At 43.0% G+C, this 23,352-nt stretch overlaps 1 protein-coding gene across 2 annotated transcripts in view; it reads left to right on the top strand.

The window, feature by feature from the left end:
- Btbd7 (BTB domain containing 7) overlaps window positions 1-17,172 on the top strand; it is an 86,428-nt gene extending 69,256 nt beyond the window's left edge. For both annotated transcript variants that reach the window (XM_087911559.1, XM_087911560.1), the window contains exons 7-11: window positions 1,409-1,552; window positions 3,327-3,516; window positions 6,929-7,107; window positions 9,340-9,786; window positions 11,979-17,172. In XM_087911559.1, the coding sequence (XP_087767685.1) occupies window positions 1,409-1,552; window positions 3,327-3,516; window positions 6,929-7,107; window positions 9,340-9,786; window positions 11,979-12,797 (1,779 nt within the window). In that variant the 3' untranslated portion in view covers window positions 12,798-17,172. The remainder of the gene's footprint in view (window positions 1-1,408; window positions 1,553-3,326; window positions 3,517-6,928; window positions 7,108-9,339; window positions 9,787-11,978) is intronic.
- The last annotated feature ends 6,180 nt before the right edge of the window (window positions 17,173-23,352 follow it).

Consider the following 23,352-nt stretch of genomic DNA (forward strand, 5'->3'; position numbering starts at 1 on the left):
GTGTTACCATGACAAAACCAGAAGAGTCTACAGTGTCACCCAGAATGCCATGGGCATCATTGTAAACAAGTTAAATGCAAGACTCTTGTCAAGAGAATTAATGTGCAGATAGAGCACATTAATCACTAAGCACTCTAAGAGCAGAGACAGTTTCTTGAAGTGGGTGAAGGAAAATGATCAGAAAAAAAAAAGAGAAGGGCACCTGGAATTAGCTGAAGTGCCAAGCTGCTCCACCCAGAGAAGCACTTTGTGAGAACTGATGGGAAGGAAGGAGCCTGAACTGCTGGAGCCTATTCCATACGAATTCATGGCCTAATACACAAAAAGAAATAAAACTATCACAGCACCAGGAAGAATAATATATGTCTTTAATCCCAGCACTCCAGTTCCTCTTCCCAGAATTCTTCTATTCTGGTTGCCTCGCCTCTACTCCCTGCCTGGCTACTGGCCAATCAGCGTTTTATTAAAACAGTGCAAATGACATGGTACAAAACCATTGTCTCACAGCACATCAGCATTCCCAGCAAGATTGATTCTTGTATTTTTTTTTTTTTAGAAAATTATTGTTGGGACAAATTGTTTAGGAATTCTGTGCACTGCCATGTTCTCTTAGTAGGTGCAAGTGCATACCATGCTGAGTGTTTTAGTGTTGCTGGTGTTTAATCTTTACCATCACAGTAGTACCTAAGATGCTTCATTTATGGGTTCATAGCATATATGAGGAAACCACAGGGTGACACTTAAATATCTTAGTCTTCTAGCTCCCTGATTCCAGAACCACACAGTTGCCCTCCAGTGAGGACCTTAAGCTTAAATAAGGCATTTGTGGTCACATAGATAATCATAAAATAATTTAAACTTGGGAGGCAGAGTCAGGCTAATCTCTGTGAGTTCGAAGCCAGTCTGGTCCTACACTGATACTGGGCCCATGCCTAAAGAAATCTCCCCAATAAACTGAAAAGTGTTCACATATATTCTGATTTGGGCTATTTTAGGGTTGGTCCCAGGTCACACTCCCTGAAAAGAGAACACTTTGTAGTGTCTTGTGCTGTCAGTAAGGCCAATTCTGTGTTATTTTTGTCTCGGTTGAGGGTGAGTGCAAGCAAAATGAGCAAGGGGGAAAAGTCAGTTATAAAGTGTTGTGCAAATTAATCTAAATTAATGTATCTTTGTAAAAACATTCTTCTAAAGGAAATGGGTAGTTATAGTACTTCCATATTGCTGAAATCTTTACTACTACTAAACATTTAGGGTATTGCTATATTTACATAATAATGTTCCTAAGCTCTTACTTAAATGGTGGCAAAATTTCTGTGGTGTGTTGTATAGGTGTAAATATCGTTGTCTTCTAGTATTTACTGCATATATTTGTTTATCTTTTTTTTAAAAATGTTTGTTTGTTTTTAAGATGAAAAGAGGCTTGATCAGTACTCCCCCATCAGATATGCTTCCTACAACTGAAGGAGGAAAGTCAAATGCCTGGTTACGGCAAAAAAATGCAGGCATATATGTTCGTCCTCGGCTGTTTTCTCCCTATGTGGAAGAAGCGAAGGTAATGATAGAGGAGTTTATTACCAACCAGATGCACAGAGATTTACTATTTGGAAATGGCCCAGACATCTAGTAATAGGGAAAATGAAAGTAAATTCTAGTTTGTTAGTAATTTTCTAAAATGTTTAATTATCAAAGCTGTTTTAAAAACTTGTTAAGAGGTGTTTTACCTCATTGCCTTGTAAATCATTGTAATTACATGTCATAGCTGTGCTTTACAATCTGGAGAGCAGGGAAATGTCTAAAGTAGGCTTCATTTGCTTATCTTCCTCATAAACTAAGAGACATGTGATTTCTCGGAGTAATGTTCCAAAATAGCTGACTTTTGAGTTCAGTTTGGTTTTAGGGTAAACATTTAAGACTAAGTTTCAAGCTTAGTAAATAGCAGGCCCTGTGTGTACTTTAACATAGAGAAGTCTCCAAGAAAATATAATAATGGAAAAATAACACACTAAGTTTTATTAGGTGTATTCACACATAAAACGTTGGTGTAGAGTTTGAAAATCTCATAGAGTCTTAGAAATCAACAAGATTTTGTGTTTTGTGGGGTTTTTTTGGTTTGTTTTGGTTTGTTTTTTGAGACAGAGTCTCAATTTGTATTCTGTGGCTAGCCTCTAACTTGCCTCTGTCTCCAAAGTGCTGGAGTTAAAGGTGTACACTACTATACCTGGCAAAAAGCCAACACAAGCAGTGCCCTTAACTCACCCAACCACACATGCATAATGTACATGTAGGGACATGTACTGTGGCATGAGTGGAGGTCAGAGGGCAGCTTTGTGAAGTCAGTTACTCTTTCCACCTTTACAAGGGTTCCAGGGAATGAAATTAATTGAATGGTCAACATTGTAAGCAAATCTAAAACGGTTTTTAAAAAAAAGCCTTTTTCGAATAAGTGCACCCCTTGATGTTGCACATGCAGTAGCTGTCTAGTCTCTCTTCTGCTCCAAGACTGCAGCCAAACACTTACCAGGTGTGGCCCTGGACCCGTGCCTAAGAAGAGTTCTTCTTCAGTAGATGTGGAATCTGTTCATATATTATATTATTTGGTCCATTCTGCAGTTTAGTGAGATAAATGCACCAGAACTTACTTAACAATATTGGGCTTATTTATAGGTCTTAAAGTAGCAGTAATTTTTTATGAGCTATATATCCCCCTTTGTAACAGGATCTCTCATTGTCTAACCCTGACTGCTCTGGAAATCACTATGTAGACCAGGCTGGCCTAGAACTCACAGAGACCTGCCTGCCCCTGCAACCCAAGTGCTAGGATTAAAGATGTTGTCTTAGGGGGCTAGAAAGGTAGCTCAGAAGTTGAGGGCACTGGTTGCTCTTCCAGCAATGAGATTTGTAATGAGATTTGGTGCTTGCTTGCTTGCTTGCTTTCTTTCTTTGTTTTTTTTTTGTTTATTTATTTAATTATTTATTTGTTTGTTATGTATACAGTGTTCTATCTGTATGTATGCTTCCTGGCCAGAAGAGGGCACCAGATCTCATTACAGGTGGCTGTGTGCCACCATGTGGTTGCTGGGAATTGAACTCAGGACCTCTGGAAGAGCAGTCAGTGTTCTTAACCTCTGAGCCATCTCTCCAATCCCCATGAAAAAAAGTATCTTTTTAAGCTCCTCAAAGAGGGGTGCTTAATTCTGTTCACTACTAATTAAAACATTATGAGAAATGATAATTTCATTCTTTATTATGTGATGATGATAACTTTGCTGCAAGTGTGATCTCATCGTAGTGAAGGTTGACCAGCTAGCTCCTTTTCAATGTTCCAGTCAGTGCTGGATGAGATGATGGTGGAACAAACAGATCTGGTGAGACTACGAATGGTTCGAATGTCCAACGTTCCAGACACACTTTACATGGTCAGCAATGCCATGCCACAGTGCTGCCACATGATCAGCCACCAGCAGATCAGCAGTAACCAGTCAAGCCCTCCATCAGTTGTAGCCAATGAAATTCCAGGTAAGGCAGTACCTTTTTATTTCTTTGTATAATTGCTGTTCTAACCCTCTTACATATGCTAATTCTTCCCACATTTCAGTACTCTTTGTGCATTGTTCCTGTCCCTGTGGGGCAGAATCATTCCTGTTAAGAACTGATTTAGAGGAATTCAGACTTTTTTTCTGTTATACAAGAGCCTTTTCAAGGCAGGCATGATGGTACACACTGTCATCCTAGAACCTATGAGGGAAAGAAAAGCAAAAAGACCCTGGCCTACATAATGAACCCCTTACTTAAAAGCAAAAACCTTCATGAGGTGACGTAGTCTGCCCTGTCCTTCTCCCAAATGCAGTCACAGTTAGCTCCTTGAGATCCAGTTTCACCACACCCAGGGTTGCTGGAATTCTGGTTTATGATTGATTTATAACTGTTGTGTTTAAAAAGAGTGGTAATTAGTGGTCAGACACTCAACTTCCAGTTCTTGCTAGTTACCACTGCAGGATTTAAAATAAATTCAACAAACTGTGGCATTATAAATAGTCCCAGTCATTTCTGCTTAGGAAAGATGACTGACACAGTGGTAGAACTTTTCATCAAATCCGCAGTATCTTGAACTGTTAGCTTTTGTCAGTTGTTACCGTATCTGGCTACTCTGTTTACTTATGTGTACATTGGGTAACATTGTGAAGAGAGGAGAGAGTTTTTTAGACTCTTCTACAATTTGAAGGTTTGCTACCATGAGTGATGCTTTCTTTTTTCTTTTCATTTTTCCTTTGGAAGCTAGATCAGACTGGCCTTGTACTCAGAGAGATACACCTGCCTCTATCTCCCAAGTTTTAGGATTAAAGACCTGTGCCCCTATCACTATACCCAGCCTGTAGTGCTTTCTTTAAATTTGAGTCAATACAGATACATAAGAGCATAACTTCAGTTTAGAATATAACCTCAATTGGGCAATGGTGGCACACGCCTTCCATCCCAGCACTCGGGAGGCAGAGGCAGGTAAATCTCTGTGAGTTCGAGGCCAGCCTGGTCTATAGAACTAGTTCCAGGACAGCTAGGTTCCGGAGAAACCCTGTCTCAAAAAAACAAAAAGAAGAATTTAACCTCAAAATCCCAAAACAGTCACAGTATGATTAGGAAAAGTCAACTTGTCTGTCCCATTTAGCTAATGAAACATAGCGTACCAAGGTTTTGTTTGTTTGTTTTTCCCATCCTTCACCTATATACTATGAAAGGCTATGCAACTTATTGAAGAAGACTGTCTAACTGTGTCACTTATGTATATGACTTTAGACAGAACATTAGTTTTCTCTTCTTCAGAATGCAGATAATGCCTCCTCTCTAGTGTCATTGTGAGGATTTAAAGAAGTGTCACAACTATGTTAGTAAGAGTCTGCCTGGTTCAAAGTAAGCACTCAGGAGCCTGTAGCTCCCAATCTAGCAGTTATGTCATGATCTGTAGGCTTCATCACCTGTTTGCCTCAGCTCAGGTTCCTAAATGGTTTTTGTTCCTTTCATCTCCTTCTACTCCAGTTTCTGCTTTGTGGCTGGCCATATGACCTCACTCACAGCTACTTAGTGTTCACACAAATGTGTGTGTTGATACCCAAAATGAAAGAACATAGCTACATTCCAATGAAACTACACTCAGGATAGCGTCAGGCTGTTTGTTTTCTCCTGTTGTCTTTTGGGTTTTTTGTTGTTATTTTGTTTTTCAAGATAAGGGTTTCTTTCTGTAACAGCCCTGTCTGTCCTGGAATTCTTTTTGTAGTCCAGGCTGGCCTCAAAGTCACAGAGTTTGAGAGTTTGAGGCCAGCCTGGTCTACAGAGTTAAGTTCCAGGACAGGCAGAGTTACACAGAGAAACCCTGTAGTGAAAAACCAAAAATTAAAAAAAAAAAATCAAAGTCACAGAAATCTACCTGTCTCTGCCTTCCAAGTATTAGGATTAAAGGTATGCACCACCACACCTTGCTCTCCTGTTGTCATAGTTAGGCTTACTATTGCTGTGATGAAACACCATGACCAAAAACAACTAGGGGAGGAAAGAGTTTATCTGGCTTACACTTCCACATCACTGTTCATCACTGAAGGAAGTCGGGATAGGAACTCAAAAAAGGGCAGACACCTGGATACAGGAGCTGACACAGGCCATGGAGGGATGCTGCTTACTGACTTGCTCCCCATGGCTTGCTCAACCTGGCTTTCTATGGAACTCAGAACCATCAGCCCAGGAATGCAACCACCATAGTAAGGTAGACCCTCCCCCCATTCAATCGCTGATTAAGAAAATACCCTACAGACAAGCCAACAGCCTGGTGTTAGGGAGGCATTTGCTCAATTGAGGCTCCCTTCCTCCTCTCCAGTGACTCCAGCTTGTGTTAGGTTGACATAAAACTAGCCAGCACACTCGTGTTAGGTTGACATAAAACTAGCCAGCACACCTATGTTAGGTAGTTTCAGAGTGCTGCTCACAGAGTCAGCGCTCTTGTCCTGTTATCCCCCTGTATACATGACTATCTGGTATACACAGAATGTGCATAAATGGTTCACCTGTCATCTGTCAATATTCTTACAGTTTGCACCTTTGAGCACTGAGTCTCCTGTCAAGCCAGCTGTGGTGTCCTGCTAGCACTCACTTGCATATGTTACATGCACCTGATGTCTGCTCAGAAAGTTTCCCTACTTTCTTTGCCTGCTTAATTTCCAGAGCCCTCATTTGTCAAGATTCTGCTTGTCTTAAGCCTCCCCTCTGCCCTCAGTCAAGCCTGGTGCTGCTTCCTACACTGTATTTGCTTACTTTAACTTACAGTAATGAAAGTCAGAAATTTGAGAATAGAGTTCACACCTTTTATTCTGTAACCCTGAATGCCCAAATTCAGCACCTGCCTAGTATATAGTCAGAAATCAAAGCAATTGACGATTGGTTTGTGGTGCTGGGAATTGAAGCTAGGTAAGCACTGTCTCACTGAGCTGCATCGCAGCCCTAATAGTGAATATGTTTGGTATACCCTCACTTTCTGAAAAGAGTAGGTACAAGTAAAGTGGTTTGGTTTTTTTGTTTTTGTCTGGTCGGGTTTTCTCTCTGTAGCCCTGGCTGTCCCAGCACTTTTTATGTAGAACAAGCTGGCCTTGAGCTAGAGAACCACCGGCCTCTGCTTCCTGAGTGCTGGGACGTACCAGTAAAGTTTTATTTGAGTTGTGGCCAAAAATGATACAATTCAGGAGCTGTGTAGTATAATCAAGAGCTTTTGGGGCACAGAGAAATTTTAAAACCTCGTAAAATAATCGAAGACATATAAATTGAACATTCCCAAGAAATTAAAATACTATCTTTAAAAAGTGAGAAGATTCTGCTATAGCATGTTTCTCCTTGTGCTTGGTGGGTACTCTTGTGTAGCTCAGGAATTGTCCTGTCTTTCTCCTTCTAGTTCCTCGTCTCCTCATTATGAAAGACATGGTGAGGCGCCTGCAGGAACTGCGGCACACGGAGCAGGTGCAGAGAGCCTATGCACTGAACTGCGGGGAGGGCGCCACCGTCAGCTATGAAATCCAGATCCGAGTGCTGAGAGAGTTTGGTCTTGCAGATGCTGCTGCAGAGCTCTTGCAGGTAGAGCACAATACTGAGGGGGAAGAGGGAGCCTTGAAGTCAGTCAGGTGTGTCACCTGAGCTGCTTTTTCTTCCTACTTGTTCTTTTGCTGCCTCTGGTGTCTGTAATAGCCTGCAGGTTTTTCCTGGTAAGAGGCAGTGTGGTAGAGCAACTTGAGCAGAGCTGACTCTACTGCTTCCTAAACTGTTGAGCAGATTGAGTCCTTTAACCACTCGGAACAGCTCTTTCCTCAGCTGCAAAGTGAAAATAGGATGTGCTATAAAGTTCCAGTGTATCTGGGGCAGAATAAGCATCTAGTAGGTGGCTACTACAGAATTGTATCTCAGTGAAGATTGAAGAGGAATAGAAAATTCCAGACCTCACTGCTCACTCTCTGGTCACTGGATTTCCAGTTTGGCTCTCTCTTATACTTATAGGTCTTCCAAGTGTCTTGTTTCTTCTCTCTTTTCCCTTAGGAGTTGTTTTCAAACTCAAGCCTAGCCAGGCAGTGGTGGAGGCAGAAGCAGGTGGATTCTCGAGTTTGAGGCCAGCCTGGTCTATGGAGCAAGTTCCAGGATGGCCAGGGCTACACAGATGGCCTGTCTGAGGCAGGGGGGAGGGAAGGAAAGAAGTGGGGGGAGGCACAAGCCTGAGACTCATGGAACAAGTGCCTTTATTTATTTTTTTAACCTAGCAAGAAAAAACAAGCCCTCATTTCTAGTAATTAGATACAAAAGCAGTAATAGTTTTAGTTAAAATAGGGCTTGTAGAATAGTCTAATGAAAATATCTAAATGATAACTATAAATAAATTTCATCTGGTTAGTGGTGCAAACTTTCTTGCCCCCAAATACCATTAACCTTTATTGACTCTTGCAAATGGTTACTGTGTTATGGTTTCCTTTGGCAAGCAGCAAATAATTTAGGTCTTACTTTACTATTATTTCTGTCAATAAGGCTACACAATATGATATTTAACTTTTTTAATTTTTAATTTTTTGAGATTATAATATAGTATCATTTCTCCCTGCCCCACCCCTCCCATGTATTCTCCTCCATGCTGTCTTTCAAATTAATAGCCTCTCTTTAATTATTATTGGTGTGTGTGTGTATTCCTAACTTTGTAAATACAACCTGCTCAGTGTATATCGCGTTGCTTGTGTGTATATTTCCAGGACTGTTTAGTATTGAATAGCCAGTTGCAGTGCCCTTCCCTGGGGAACAATATTTCTCCCACTCTCCTATTGTTGCCAATAGTTCCTTGTTTATGGCTAAGACCTTATGAGATTCCCCCTTCAATGTTAGCATGTGTATTGGTGTTTTCCTTGTTAGGATCATTTCTCTTCCCTTTGCCATTTTAAATTATATCTTCTGGCATATGCTTTCTTTTTTAAATTATCTTAATCTCATAATCCATTTATCTTTATCTTAATCTAACTCACTAATACATAATAGGAAAGAATAATATTCTGTATTTACTTCAAATAGGTACTTAGATGTATCAGAAACTCTAGAAATATCCTTTCTTGTTTTTTGTTTTGCACACTCACACTGCCCGCTGCTCTCCCCCCCCCCCCATAGGTTTCTCTGTATAACAACTGCAACACTGGCTGCAACTCTCTTTAGTAGACCAGGCTGGCCTTGAACTCACTGAGATCCACCTGCCTCCGCTCCCCGCCCTGAGTGCTAGGATTAGAGTATGAGCCACCACTACCCAGCCCCATCCTTAGTTTTTATGTTAACCTTATTTTTTTTTAGCAGTGGCACATTTGAATTGTTTTACTCCTGGTGTTTGACTTTGTCACATGATCTTATTAAAGCTGACTGATCTGCGTGTGTGTGTGCTGGAATATTCAGTAGAGCAGCTTTGGCTGTGCTGCCTAGGCTGCACTCTAGTCCTTTGTATGCTCAGTAAGGTCATTTTTCCTTTGGGCTTCTGACATAGAAAACCATGTTAAGCTTTTTTCTTCTGCTAAAAGTGTGTTTGTTTTTAAGTGCCTGACTTAACTCAACCTGTAAATTTCCATTTAATGACTCTGCTAATAAAGATACAAACCTAGAACCAGATGAAGTGGCACACACATTTAATCCCAGCACTTGGAATACTGAGGCAGAGGTCAGGAGTTTAAGGACAGCCAGGCGGTGCTACACACCTATAATCCTAACAATAGGGAGGCTGAGACAGGAAAATATGAAGCTCAAGGGCAGCCTAGGCTAAAATTCTAACTTTTTTTTTTTTTAATTCTTTCTTAGAATCCTCACAAGTTCTTTCCTGATGAACGTTTTGGGGATGAAAGTCCGCTCTTGACAATGAGACAGCCTGGGAGATGTCGGGTTAACAGTACTCCTACAGCAGAAACCATGTTTACAGACCTGGACTCTTTTGTGGCCTTCCATCCACCTTTGCCCCCTCCTCCCCCTCCATACCACCCTCCAGCTACCCCAATCCATAACCAGCTCAAGACAGGCTGGAAACCAAGGCCTCCCAGTCATCATCCTTCTCGTTCATTCTCTTACCCCTGCAATCATTCACTGTTTCACTCCAGAACAGCTCCTAAACCTGGCCCCACCCCAGTCTATTTGCCAGGTGTTAAAGTAGCACCTCCCGATTGTACCAACACCACAGGCCTCGGAAGACAGACGGTTGCTGCTGCAGCTGCTGCTGCTGCCTCATCAGCAATAATATCTGAGAAGCAAGTGGTAAGTCTACACTTGGATAACTTTCTCTAAAACAAAGGCAGAGGACCTTAGGAGCTGTTCCTCCAGCTCCAGGGACCCTGCTGGGACTTAGCAACACACAGAAGTGTTACTGACCGGAAGCATTCCCTCCAGGGAATGGAAAAGAAGAGAACAAGCATAAATAGGACCGACTTGAGGTGGCTTCCTGATCACTGCCAAGTGGATGTAGTACAGTGATTGAGCAGTGCACATGTATATCCCAGTGTCTGATCCTCTATGCAAGCACTTAGGTAGCATCTTCTGTTCACCTAAGCACTGTGACTGATAAAAGTCCTCATGCATGTCTCCACCTCCAGCCATCTAATCCATCAGATCCATTTTACTCAGTGTTGGATGCTAGGGCAAGTAGGTGGTAGTTGAGAGAGGGTTTTTCATCTGAGCTTTGAGTTTCTAGAGTTTAGACTTCTGTTTTATGTAATAGATTTGAGAAAAATAACAATGGCTTCTAGTTCTTAGAACTGCTGTCAGCAGCGTTTGGTAGAGAAAAATAAAATAGCCTCATTAGAAGTGTTGAGCTAGCATATGTCTTGAGTCAGATTATTATCCTTCCCCCTTCTGGGCCCTCCCTCCTTCCTTTCCAATGGCCAAGCCTTACAGTTACAGAAGTTCTATTTTATATTAAGTACAATTCGCTTTAAAGGCTATTTATTAATATATTCACTCATACATTCCTGAATGATAGGGGAGTTCAGCCAATCATATTTTGTTTTTGGGGCGTACCGCCCTCAGGCTAAAGCCTGCCTATAAACCTAGCAACCGCGATCCGCTAGCTCTCTCTTTCGCCTGGCTCCTGCGCCTGGACGGATCATTTGAATTCTGGTGTAAGCTGTTGTAAGTCTTACTTCTGTTTATTAAAGCTGTATATTTTGTATTAAGATAGTCTGGGGATTTTTCATTACCAATCGCCCTGCGGCATCACCTGAATATAGTAGACAAATGTAAATGCACGAATTTTTAATAATAGAAGCTAGGTGTGGTGGCCCACCCACAGGGTTAGGGTTGCTTGCATTTCAGGAGTTTTGAGGTAGAAAGATGTGTTCAACGTAGAAAATTAAAAAGCTGGTTATAACGGCATGACTGTATCCCTGTCCACAAGAAGCAAAGAATGAGGATTGCTGCAAATCCCAGGCCAGCCAGGGCCACGTAGTAAAACCCTCTCTCAGAGAACCAAACCAGTGATGTGGGAGGTAGCTTTCTATTTTAGTCTTCTTGTGCAAGCAAAAAGACTGAAATTGGGCCAGGCAGTGGTGACCGACACCTTTAATCCCAGCACTCGGGAGGCAGAGGCAGATCTCTTGAGTTTGAGGCCAGCCTGGTCTAGAGGAGCTAGTTCCAGGACAGGCTTCAAAGCAACACAGAAACCCTGTCTCAAAACAAACAAACAACAACAACAACAACAACAAAAGAAACCCAAGTTGGTTATTTTTGTTTAAGTGTATCATTGTTTTACTTGCATATAGTCTGTGTATCACATACGTGTCTGGTGTCTATGAAGATAGGGAGAGGGTGTTAGATCCCCTGGAACTGGAATTACAGTTCCACTATGTGGATGCTGGGAATGGAACCCAGACCCTCTGGAAGAGCAGACAATGCTCCTCAGTAAGATGGCTAGCCAAATTAACCATTATCAGTAAATTCCAGGTTTGATTAAGAGAACCTGTCTCAACCATACAGTGGTGCACGCCTTTAATCCCAGTTCTTGGGAGGCAGATCTCTGAGTTCAAGGCTAGCCTGACCTATATAATGAGCTCTAGGACAGCCAGAGTATATCGAAAGACCCTGTCTCAGAATGGGATAGGGTAAAGGAGAGAGAAGAGAGGTGGGGGGAACCTAATGGAAAAATTATATCTCACCAATACAGGAAAATGTTATATGGTAATCAAGTAATCTCAAAATTGAGTGATGTAATTGTATGTACATTAAATTTTGAGATTAGTACAGATTCATAGGTAAGAGATGGAAAGCTGCATAATACTAACAGCAATAACCTCTATAGGGAAGTGTAGTGGTTTATATTGTTCTTACGCGCGTATAATTTTGTTTAATTTTATGGCTCCTAAATACAAGCATATACTTTGTAATCTTCAAGTGATTTAAAAGAAATGTGTGATTTTTTTTTTCTTTTTAATCATTCCCGTTTGTTTCTGTTTCAGTGTACACAGCCTGTGCTGAATGATTTGATGCCCGATATCGCCATGGGGGTGTCTACACTGTCACTCAAGGACAGGAGGCTCCCAGAGCTTGCTGCAGACACAGAATTATGTCAGCCAGTTTCTGAAGCAGGACCAGGGCCTCCCCAGCATCTCTCATGTATTCCACAGAGACATACACACACGTCTCGAAAAAAACATCCACTAGAGCAGAAAGCAGATGGTAGAGAAAATCAGCAGGAATACCCAGATCTCTATGACTTCTCAAATGCTGCTTGCAGACCTTCCACTCCTGCTCCTGGCAGGCGCACTCCTTCCCCTTCACATGGTAGATATTTTGGTCCAGACTTGTACAGCCACAATAAGGCATCACCAAATGGCTTAAAGTCAGCTTACCTACCTGGTCAGACCTCTCCTAAAAAACAGGAAGACGCTAGGAGAGAATATCCACTTTCTCCCGATGGGCCTCTCCACAAGCAGAAGAGTGAACCAATACGCTTGGATGTTGTTGAGCAGCCTCCCCAGAGGTCAGACTTTCCTTCAGCAGTCTCAGAAAATGTTGGCAATGGTGCAGCTCATGTCAGGGCACGAACTACAGTAGAAACAGACTTGACTTTTGGGCTGACACCTAACAGACCACCTTCCCATTCTGCATGTAGCTCTGAAGCTCTAGAAGAGCGATCTAGTAGAAGACTGACAGACAGTGAATCCTTGAGCCATGGAGCTCAGAGAAACACAGATCTGGAAAGGGATGATTCCATAAGCAGAGGAAGGAGGTCGCCAAGCAAGCCAGACTTTCTCTACAAAAAGTCTGCCCTCTGAAAGCAGCTTCGAGTCTGTGCCTGAGATGTGAAACATCCTGTTTTATGATGTAACCCAACAACTTACTGACCGGTTTATCGATGCCAGCTCAGTCTCACATTTTATTCTAGTTTCTATGTGTATATATGTTTATTATACATGGCATGCTGAGGGTTACTTTGAATGCTGCATCCGTCTCTTTTGTGTGTAACAGTCGTGTGGGAAGCATCTTAAAGAGAAAGCAAGCTGGCGCTTTCTTCTTCTTTACAGATGACTAATTTTTTTGCACTTGTACATTTATTTTATTTGTATTGATTTTATAACAGTGTGTTAAACTTTATTGCCACATTTAAAGGACTGTATTTTCATACTTTTTTGCATTTTATCTATCATCTACCAATTTCCACGTGCATTGGATTGCACACTAAGATGTATTTTCTTACAAAATAGTTGTGTTTATTTTTTAATTATAGAAATTCCAAAGAACAGCACATCAAACGCTCCTCTCTCTTTCGGTGATTGTTTCAGTTCAGAAATCTTCCTACTTAGTCTCCATAAATCTAATGTCATTCTTTTTTGTTGTGAAAGCCAATCTTCATTCCCCACAGCAGGAGTCCAGTCCAGGTCTTAAAATTTTTAGGTTCAGTAAAGAACAGGAAGGAGAAAAGCCTTGATACCCAGTCTGTGGCTAATGTGTAATCATAGTATGGGCATTGTTGGGGCTCTTGTAGATTCTGGAGTAGAGTTACTCACTCCAAAAGGTCTAAGAAAATTAGACCTTAGTATTAGAAAACAGTAGAGCTGGGCCTGGGTATGGACTTGCACACCTGTAATCCCAGCACTTGGTGGGGGGGGGCAGCAGATCAGATGTTCAAGGTCATCTTGGGTTACAAATGAACTGAAGACTAGGCTATGTGAGCCCCTGCCTCAAAAAAAAGTAGTGGAGTTGATGATGTGTGCACACAGGGCACACTGATGGGCCTGGCTCTTCATGTGACTCATTGTGCTCGGGGAAGTGACTGCCTTTGGTTGTCTTGCATTTTGTGGAAAACAAACAAACAAAACCAAAAGGGCTTCAGTCTTATGTATGTCATTTGGTATTTGTAAGCATACATTTTTCTTAATGTTTTCAAAGTATGTCTGGATTTTTGGCGTCATATTCAAAGTTGTATGATGCATAGTACTTTACCACCAAAAAACTATTTTGTTTTCAGTAAAACACTACATGTCCTACTTGAACTCCACCGGAGGTGCTGGTTTGGCATTTTCTGAATTACTGAGCACATGGGAATTTTCACAATCCTTTCCCTTGGAAGGGCAGTGTGTGAGCTAAGGACTGCTTTTGGACTTGTTTTATTTTGTTGTTTCTTACTCTCCAATGTAAATATATTGTTATTTAAGTTTTTTAATCACTTCAGCATCATTTGGACATTCACTTTGTATTTTTATAGACACACACAGCCGTAGCACTTAGAAGAAAAGAAACTTCCCTGAACATTCTTTGTGGAGAAGGTATTTGGGAACCTCTTTTCTGTGTGTGTACATATAATTAGGAAGCATTCACACTCGAAAACTATGCAGGGCTAGGGAGCACGAGCTACCGTATAAGGGAATTACACGCACTTTGAAGTAAGTAGGTTTCTATTAGGTATCGGCAACTCTGATCTCTCCTGAAACTGTAGTTTCTCTTATGGTCTTTTCCCACTTTACCCTGTGGATATATACACTCAGGAATGATCTGACATTTAAACAATCCTAATAATAGATAATCTCACAGATGGGAAGGTGACCATCTCTGTATACCCCGGCAATCGCTACTACTAGTTCTGTTGCCTGGCTAGTTAGCTGCTGCTCATGCATCCACTGACTGGCAGACCCTGGTGATGGATATCCTGACCTCAGAGGGCTGCACAGGACAGGCACATCTGCTGGAAGGTGGGCTTACATCGCCTTTAAGGCTCTTCTTTCCTGAAGTCAGAAACCCACAGGGCTCTGCTCATTTTTTAAGAGTTGGTGTCTTTTGAAGCACAGTATCAGATAGCAGAAGCAAAAAGCAATTCCATTCTGTTCCTCCCTGTGTGTCTGGGACCTATTGACAGGAGTTATTTTATACGGCTTGAGATTTTTCCAGATCAGACCGTATTGTGCAGATAACTGCAGAGAGAAGCAAGCACACCTAAAGCTTTCTCACCTCTTGACAGGTTTTGTTTTTCTACATTTTAGGACCATTTATCTCACATTTTTAATTTTCCTGAAAATTCATTAAATGTGCTTTCCTATCCACACTTGTAATTATAAAAAATTAGTAGATACTGTTCATAGTATTATTTAATTTATAATGTTTGTTTTTAGTGACTTAGTAAATTACCTGGCCAAACTGTGTGCATACAGGAAAATCTTGCTTTAATCTGTGGGATTGTGGAATGGTGTGACTTTCAGAAGATAAACAGATGTGGTTTTGTGTGTGATAGGATAGGTGTTAGTGGGATGTTAGACTCTGTGCCTCTGGCTGTGAGCTCATCTATGAAGTTTTTTTTAATGCTGTACTTAGAAATGTGAAGTCTGGGTAGGGTCAGTCTCAGAAAAGAAGGTATTTATGTATAATAAAACAATAGGCCACAGGAACTGGCATTTTTCTTAGTATAGAAATTTATTAAGAACCAAATCATAAAAATCCCAGATCTCCTTTTGAGGCCAGGGACAATCAGGCCGTTTGGACAATCACCATTCCAGTCCCTCTGAGTGCTGAGGCTGGAGAACCACTGCTTAGGTTCTCAAGATGCTGTTGATCCTTTTCTTGTATTTTTGTTTTAGTTCTGAAATTTTGAAAAATAACTTACATTTAAAGTCACCTGTGGCTCATAAGGAGAAAAATTAAAATCATCCAAAACATAAATCCTAATACACCATCTCCCTTTTACACCCCCATTGACTTTATTTCTGAGTGTCGTCCCTAGGTCCAAGCTGGCCTAGTGTTTTAGAGACATGTTGAGCAAAAGCTTACTGGGCTTACTGGGTTAATTATATTTGTCTTTCTGTGCCTCTTACGAACTAAACCTAATTCTTGATTTCTGTTTCCTCATTGGCTGTCCTCTGGCTTTAGGGCTTTTTGTTTTGTTTTGAACATTTGTCATCCTGTATTGCATTTTCTTTCATTGCTTGTTGAAGTTCTCACAATGGGCACAACCCTTGTACATTTGGATGAAGCTGATGCTACGGGACGCAATGGAAGCCGGTGAATGCCATGTGGTGCCAGCAGGGCCGAAGCTGACCTCTCAGGCGCATTCTCTGGAGTTGAAGGATCAACACTCCCAGTGTCTACAGTAAAGGAGATTTGTCTTCATAATACTGAACTTGCCCTTTAAGGGAAAAATACATTTCACAAAATTTGCATAAGGCCATTGTTTTACAGTGATAAGGCATCCATATGTTTTTTAGGGCTGAGTTAAGCTCTTTGTAGTCAATAGACTATTAATGCCGCAGTGATGGGTGCTATTCCCGGGTCTGCAGTGGTTCACAATGTCTACCATGTAGTTACTTTCAAGCCTCATTCAAATAATCTTGCTAAGAGCTATTCTGCACGCCCTAGAGGTGTTTTACTATCTTCTCTCAACACTGCTGTGTGAACAGTGCTCTGTGAAGTGTGAGTTATTTTGTCCCATCAGTTGTACTAGTTTTCGTGTGGTTATTGTCTGAGCAAGTCTTTTGATTTTGTTTTTCCTAAAAAATATATATCCATGACTGTACCAATCTTCCATATTCAGAATATTATAATGCTGCAGCCATTTTTATAGAATGACTGTTTGCAAGTTTGTGTCTTGGAAATATCTTCTCCTACTTGTGTGTTTATGTGAGCTCTGAGATCAGATGAGCTCTGGAAGAGTCCTCAGGTGTACCTGCACATGACTGTGCAGGTTATCTGGGTAGGCCCTAGGAAATTCTGCTCTTAGATGGGGCGGCTGAAAGCCCAAGGTTCCTGAGCTCCCCTTGCCATGTATGTGCCACATCTGGCCTCCACCACCGAGTTTCTTGTGGTTGTGCTGTTAATGGTAGAGTCAAGTGCCTTCAATGCTAAAGGCTCAGAAATCTTTCTTAAACTGATTTCATGTCCTATGCAAGTGTTTTCTACAACCTGCATAACCAGTACTTTGTAAGACTTGTTTACGCTTCAATTGTACATAGTGTTTTTTAAAGAAATATATAGTATTTTTATTTAGGTACCTCCAAACTTGAACTCGTCTGTGTGAAGCATTGTAAACGATACATTTCTCTTTTGAGTACCATCACAGTTGTACAGAGGTTTTCACTGGTTCTATTTTTCTACTGTTACTGATAAGCATGTAACACTGACTATCCTACATATAGTTGGCATTTCAAATAAATGGCTTGTATAGAACCTGTGGAGTTGGACCTAGTCTGTTCTAGCATGCAATCTTTTTTTTTAATGATTTAATTTTATTTTATGTGCATTGGTGTGAAAGTATCAGATCCCCTGGAACTGGAGTTACAGACACTTGTAAGCTGTCATGGGGGGGGGGGGGGCTGGGAATTGAACCTAGGTCCTCTGGAAGAACAACCAGTGCTCTTAACCACTGAGTCATCTCTCCAGTCCCCAGCATATGGTCTTTATCTACAGATGTGGTTGTGTCCCTTGAGGGTAGAATCTGGAGGTTTTCTAGATTTTCTGTCTCATGTTTTCAATTTTTCAGAAACATCTTGATGGTGGTAGTCATTTCCTTGGAAAATATTTATTTTGATTCATCAATCTTATATTTCACCCAGGACATTTTTTGAGAGATTTCATTGTACAAATTGGAGCAATGATCTCAAGAGGAAGTTCCACCTGTGTGTACCAGGCACCTGAACTGTGCATTGTGAACACTCAGTAGGATCAAGACATAACTGACATTTTAACTTCCAGGATAGGAAGACTTGGCAGAGTGACCTTTAGACAAGGGGAACCAAAGCAGGGCTGAGGAGGGTGGAGCCTGGGGGTGGCAAGGGCTGTGCACACATGAGGGCTCTGGGACTCCACCTTACCCTTCTTGGACAGGCAAAAAGTTTTGACATTGGCCCTAATGCCTGTTTCAAATGTCAGAGTTGCCACAAGCTTTAGCAGAAGATGAAAATGGGGGGCGGGGTAATTAGCCAGACTTTCTAACAGTGGGAAGTGGAGAGGCTCAGGCGTGCTGCAGAGACCCAACTGAGAGGGTTCAGGTACAAAGGTTGCAGTGTTTTGTGATTTGGTAACTTGGTAGGCAAGGCAGGGAGGGTCACATCGAGAGGAAAGCAAACTGAGTATTATAGTCATATTAACTTGGCCGGTAGTTCTAAGCAGTACCTAAGAAGTGTATTTAGGTGGAAACTCAGGAAGAATGGTTCACATATACTGCATGACTAAGGGGAACACTGGAAGGAAGATGAAAGACAAGGGTGATGACCCTGGAGGACCCCACCTCCCTAGGTCCTTTAAAGGAGACTCACTGGCCCAGGGCCCCTACAAGCAGGAAGGAAACCTGCGGTGTGGTACTCAGAAGGCCCAGCCAAGGCAGCTACAGGGAATGTGGTCCTCAGAATAAAAGTGCCACACATGTTCATTGTGAAGAAGAGAAAATGAGAAATAAAAATATGTATGTGACAATTCTCAAGAGTGCTTACAGGACTACCACTAAAAGGGACACTGGTACTATAAGGTAGGAGGACTTGGTTTGAGAAAAGGGGTTTCTCTTGGTAGCCCTAATGGCCTAGAACTCACTATGTAGACCACACTGGCCTCAAACTTAAAGGTCTGTCCACTGTGGGGTGGTGGTGGCATACACCTTTAATCCCAGCACTCAGAAGGCAGACAGATCTTGGTGAGTTTGAGGCCAGCCTGGTCTACAAAAGGAGTTACAATACAACCAGGACTGTTACACAGAGAAACCCTGCCTTAAAAAACAAAAAAGCAAACAAAAAGATCTGCCTCCTGAGTGCCAGGATTAAAGGCATGAGCCTCTATTCCCTGTTTGCTTCTTTATTGTACCATTTGATACTGATTCTTTTTTTTTTTAAATGGGGCTCAGACTTGGCTTCAGGTATCCTGAGCATATGCCCCACCACTAAGCTAAACCCATCGGTCTCTGCTTACGTTAATTTATTCCTGATGAGCACACGCCCAGCACAGTAAACTAGTGAAGGTTGAGGACAACTTACAGGAGTTGGTTCTCTCCTTCCACGTGGGAATCAAATTCAGGTCATTAGGCTCAGCAGTAGGCGTCATTACCCACTCAACTTCACATGACCTATATTACCTCAAATTCAAGGGAAAAGACTAAAGATCACTTCCTCCCTCCTCAGAAGTGGCTGCTGCTTAGACGGTTTTAGGAGGTCAAGCCCCTAAATGTTTGGGGGATGACTCTATGGGGAGAATAGGGCTGGGAAGACCGGTGGGCAGGCAAAAGTCTCAACAGGAGGTGAGAACATGGAGGTGACTAAGTAGATGGCTTAGTGAGCAGCTGAGAGGGTGGAGACTGGAGGAACTGGGGGGTTAAGGAGGTACCTGTCAGAGACAGCTGGGCGATGGTGGGAGTCAACTTATACCTGGTCGTCAATGCCTGGCAGCACAAACCACCATCCATTTAGGCCTTACTCAGAAGGAGGTTGTCCTGGTCAACATAGAGTTCAGCTCAAAAGCATCCTTTTTCATTGCAGTGTGTGTGTGTGTGTGTGTGTGTGTGTGTGTGTGTTGGGCATGCGTGAGCCATGGTGCATGCATGGAGACCAGAAGACAACTTTCAGGAGTCAGTTATCGCCACTCTGGGACTAAGGGATTGAACTCAGCTTGAAGCTTGGCAGCAGGTTCCTTTGCCCACTGAGTCATCTCACCCTCCCTCAGCACAATTTCTCTATCAAAATTTATTTTTATGTGTTTGTTTTCCCTACATGTGTGTCTGTATCACATGTGTCTGGAGCTACATATGATTGTGAGCCCCCATGTCAGTGCTAGCAGTTGAACCTGGGTCCTCTGAAAAAGCAGCCAGTGCCCTTAACCACTGAGCCATCTGTCTGATCATTTGAGTTCTTCCTTCTCCATACTAATTTCTTCAAGTTCAGAAGTCAGCAATGGTACCTACTCATTATCCTTCCTTCTCTAACGGTTTTCATTTCTGTTTGTTTTTGGTTTTTTTGTTTTGTTTCAAGAATACGGCAGGGACTGGAGAGAGGCTCAGAGGTTGAGAGCACTGGCTGCTCTTCCATAGGTTCTGAGTTCAATTCCTAGCAACCACATGGTGGCTCACAACCATCTGTACTGAGGTCTGGTGCCCTCTTCTGGCGTGCAGGCACACATGCAGGCAGAACATTGTATACATAATAAATATATATCCAGTGGGCACTGGTGGCGCATGCCTTTAATCCCAGTACTTGGGTGGCAGAAGCAGGCAGATCTCTGCAATTTCGAGGTCAGCCTGGTCTACAAGAACTAGTTCAGGACAGGCTCCAGAGCTACAGAGAAACCCTGTCTTGAAAAACCAAAATAAATAAATAAATATCCAGAACCTTGGTGGGGGAGGGGGAGAGTATGACGGTCACATGATACCCAGAAGCTAGTATTCCACAGCACTCCAAGAATGGGGTATCCCATTCTTCATGCTTAGACTCTCCCTGCACCTTGGAGGGGGTGTTATAGATGTCTTATAGTGACTATGCAATGGTCACTGATTGTCAGCTGACAGCAACCCTCACCTGTGACCAGAGAGGCAATTTGACAGGCATACCATATTACGACTGCTCGTCTGCCACTGTTCCTTGTCCCAGATGCCTGGCACATTACTGCTCCTTAGTTTCCAGAGTACCATCCCCTACTACAATTATTTGAGACCCTTGGTAATTTCTAGGGTTTTGTGTCCCTTAGCTTAGTCTTCCGACCCAGATTGCCAGTAGCTTGATGCATTTCCTAGCTAGCCTCATGAACCACGTGTACAAGGTCCCCAGATTCCTCTCCCCAAGTTTTCTTGTAGTTTACTCTACTCATGCAGATTTGAGAGATGTGTTCTGACAGAAAGGGTAAAAGTAGGTTGTAGGGTTCTGCGTTCCTATCTGCCAAATGTATTAACTACCCAACATTCCAAATGGCCTGACACTGATCATGTCATTGGGATTTATTAGGGGCCTTGCCCAGTCTTACATTCCAGCCTGGCCATTCCCTCAGGCATAAGATGCTTGTGGTCCTGTGAAGTCTCCCCAGTAGCCTGAGTCACATCCTGTGGACAGCCTCGGATTTAGGACTAGAGTGACATCTCAAAATAGTGGGGAACTGCACCCATGAAGCCTGGTGTGCAAGTATGCTAGTGACCGCTGCTGGGTTGAGGCAGAGCTGGGACAAAGGTGAGGAAGGGGAGGCCAGGATGCTCTGGAGGAAGAAGAGCCTCCATAGGTAAGGTTCATCGGAGAACCCTTATGGGGACACTTTCTCTGTGGAGTACTGATCATGCTGTCTAGGGCAAAGCACCCAACCCCAGCTTCCTCATCCCCAGTGTGGTTTACTTCATAAGCACTGATTATGGACTCGACATGTGGGTCTTGTGACCTTCAACTCATCCTTCATGATAAACCATCTTTCCCGTGTCCTCAGAAGGGACTGCTCAAAAGCCAAAGGGAACCTGTTGTACTCTCCTCTGTGCAGTCTCTCCAGCTACATAAATATCTTCCATTTCTGGAATCTTCTATTTGATATAATGTCTCCCAGATGTCTGTGGTGAAAACAACTGTTCTTCCCTTTTCTCTGTTTTCTGATAGACCTACTAATTGGATTCCCCAATTAGTCAGGGAGTGAATGACCCCAGAGAGGTCCTAGAGTCTCCTACAACTCCTCAGGGTATCTGGTATTATGTTCTTAGCACTCTGTAGTCAGCTAGCCCCTGTGCTTGTCATTCTTGCTCTCCTGAAGTCCTGGGTTTGGGTAAAGTCCTCCATCCCTCCTACCTCCACCTCAGGCTCCCAGGCTTCTCCAGCCTTCCATTTTCCTCTTGCCCTAACTGAGGTCCTGGTCCCATGTCTCACATCCCAGCGCTCCCCAGGAAGTGGACTTTCTTGTACTCTGACTGGGATACAGGAAGGGCATCAGGTGGTGGCTGGCCCCTTTAACAATCCCACACCTTGTAGTTGTCCTACAGTCATCTTCCCCCACCCTGCCACTTCCTTCACATACTGATGCCCTGGCTTCAGCCTCTCTCATGTCCTCCCATTCCAAGCTCTGATGGCCACAGCGGGAACAGCCATTTCCCCAAGGGCTCCACCTTGATCTCTTTGCTCCCTCCTACTCTCAGCCCACTTGTCTTAGTTAGGGTTTCTATTGCTGGGAAGAGACACCATGACCATGGCAATTCTTACAAAGGAAAACATTTAATTGGGTTGGCTTACATTTTCAGAGGGTTAGGAGAAATAGCCAAGTGTCTTACATCTTGGATTGCAGGCAACAAGAAGTGAACTGTCTCACTGGGTGTGGCCTGAGCATATATGAGACCTGAAAGCCACCTCCACAGTGACACACTTCCTCCAACACGGCCACACCTCCTAATACTGCCACTCCCTTTGGAGGCAATTTTCTTTCACCACACCATGCCGTCCTCCTGTTAGTGATGCCGTCTCAAGTTCTCCATTTAATACTCTCCTTTAACTTTTATGGAGCTCTGACTTCCATCCTCTTCCTGTCCCCCCCAGGACAGCCCACCTAGAGCTGTCAGCCACTTCCAGTCTCTGGCCTTTGAGCTGCAAGTGATTGACACATCTGTCTTGTGCTGAACTCAGCTACGGGAGACTGAAGAAAGCCCCACAGCTACATCACCCAACCAAGAGAAACTTTAAAGAACGTCTACCTGTGTAGCCTCCAGCTCAGTCATTCCCTGACCTTTGGGGCAGACAGATGCCTTTCTGGGTCTGGAGCATTGGCGGTCAGACTGTTAGGGTCTTTGTCCCCTTCTTATACCCAGAAATCAACAGCCCCTTGTGACTCATGATGGGACTTCTGGCTTAGCCCCTACCAGGTACTTTAGTTGACAGTCACTTCAACAGTCCTCAAGGGGCCATAGCCTTCTGTGAGTCCCTTCCCTTGGTCTGCAGGGTGACAGCTGCGGTGGAGAAGCCACAGTTCTGCAGGTGAGGGGTCTCCTGAGACATGGGAGGTCTGTAAAGAAACTTACCCTGTAGGTGGCCCTTCGGGTCATTGAAACATTGTGTGCTTCTTGTTCTTTTTATATATTTATTACATATACAATATTCTGTCTGTGTGTATGCCTGCAGGGCAGAAGAGGGCACCAGACCCCATTACAGATGGTTGTGAGCCACCATGTGGTTGCTGGGAATTGAACTCAGGACCTTTGGAAGAGCAGGCAATGCTCTTAACCTCTGAGCCATGACTTGTTCTTTTTATGGCAGAGTAGTGACACCAGTCAGTTTTCCTGGCACCGAGGACACTTTCTTCAGCGTTTTAGCTACAGAAGAAGCTCACCTAACTTGCCATGGGCACATCACTCTCCCTGTCTTTCTCTCTGGCAGGCCCATCATGAACTTGGACCTATGCTAGCAGCCCCAGCAATCC

Source organism: Myodes glareolus, chromosome 11 (genome assembly GCF_982192425.1).
Source record: "Myodes glareolus chromosome 11, mMyoGla1.1, whole genome shotgun sequence".
Classification (NCBI taxonomy): domain Eukaryota; kingdom Metazoa; phylum Chordata; class Mammalia; order Rodentia; family Cricetidae; genus Myodes; species Myodes glareolus.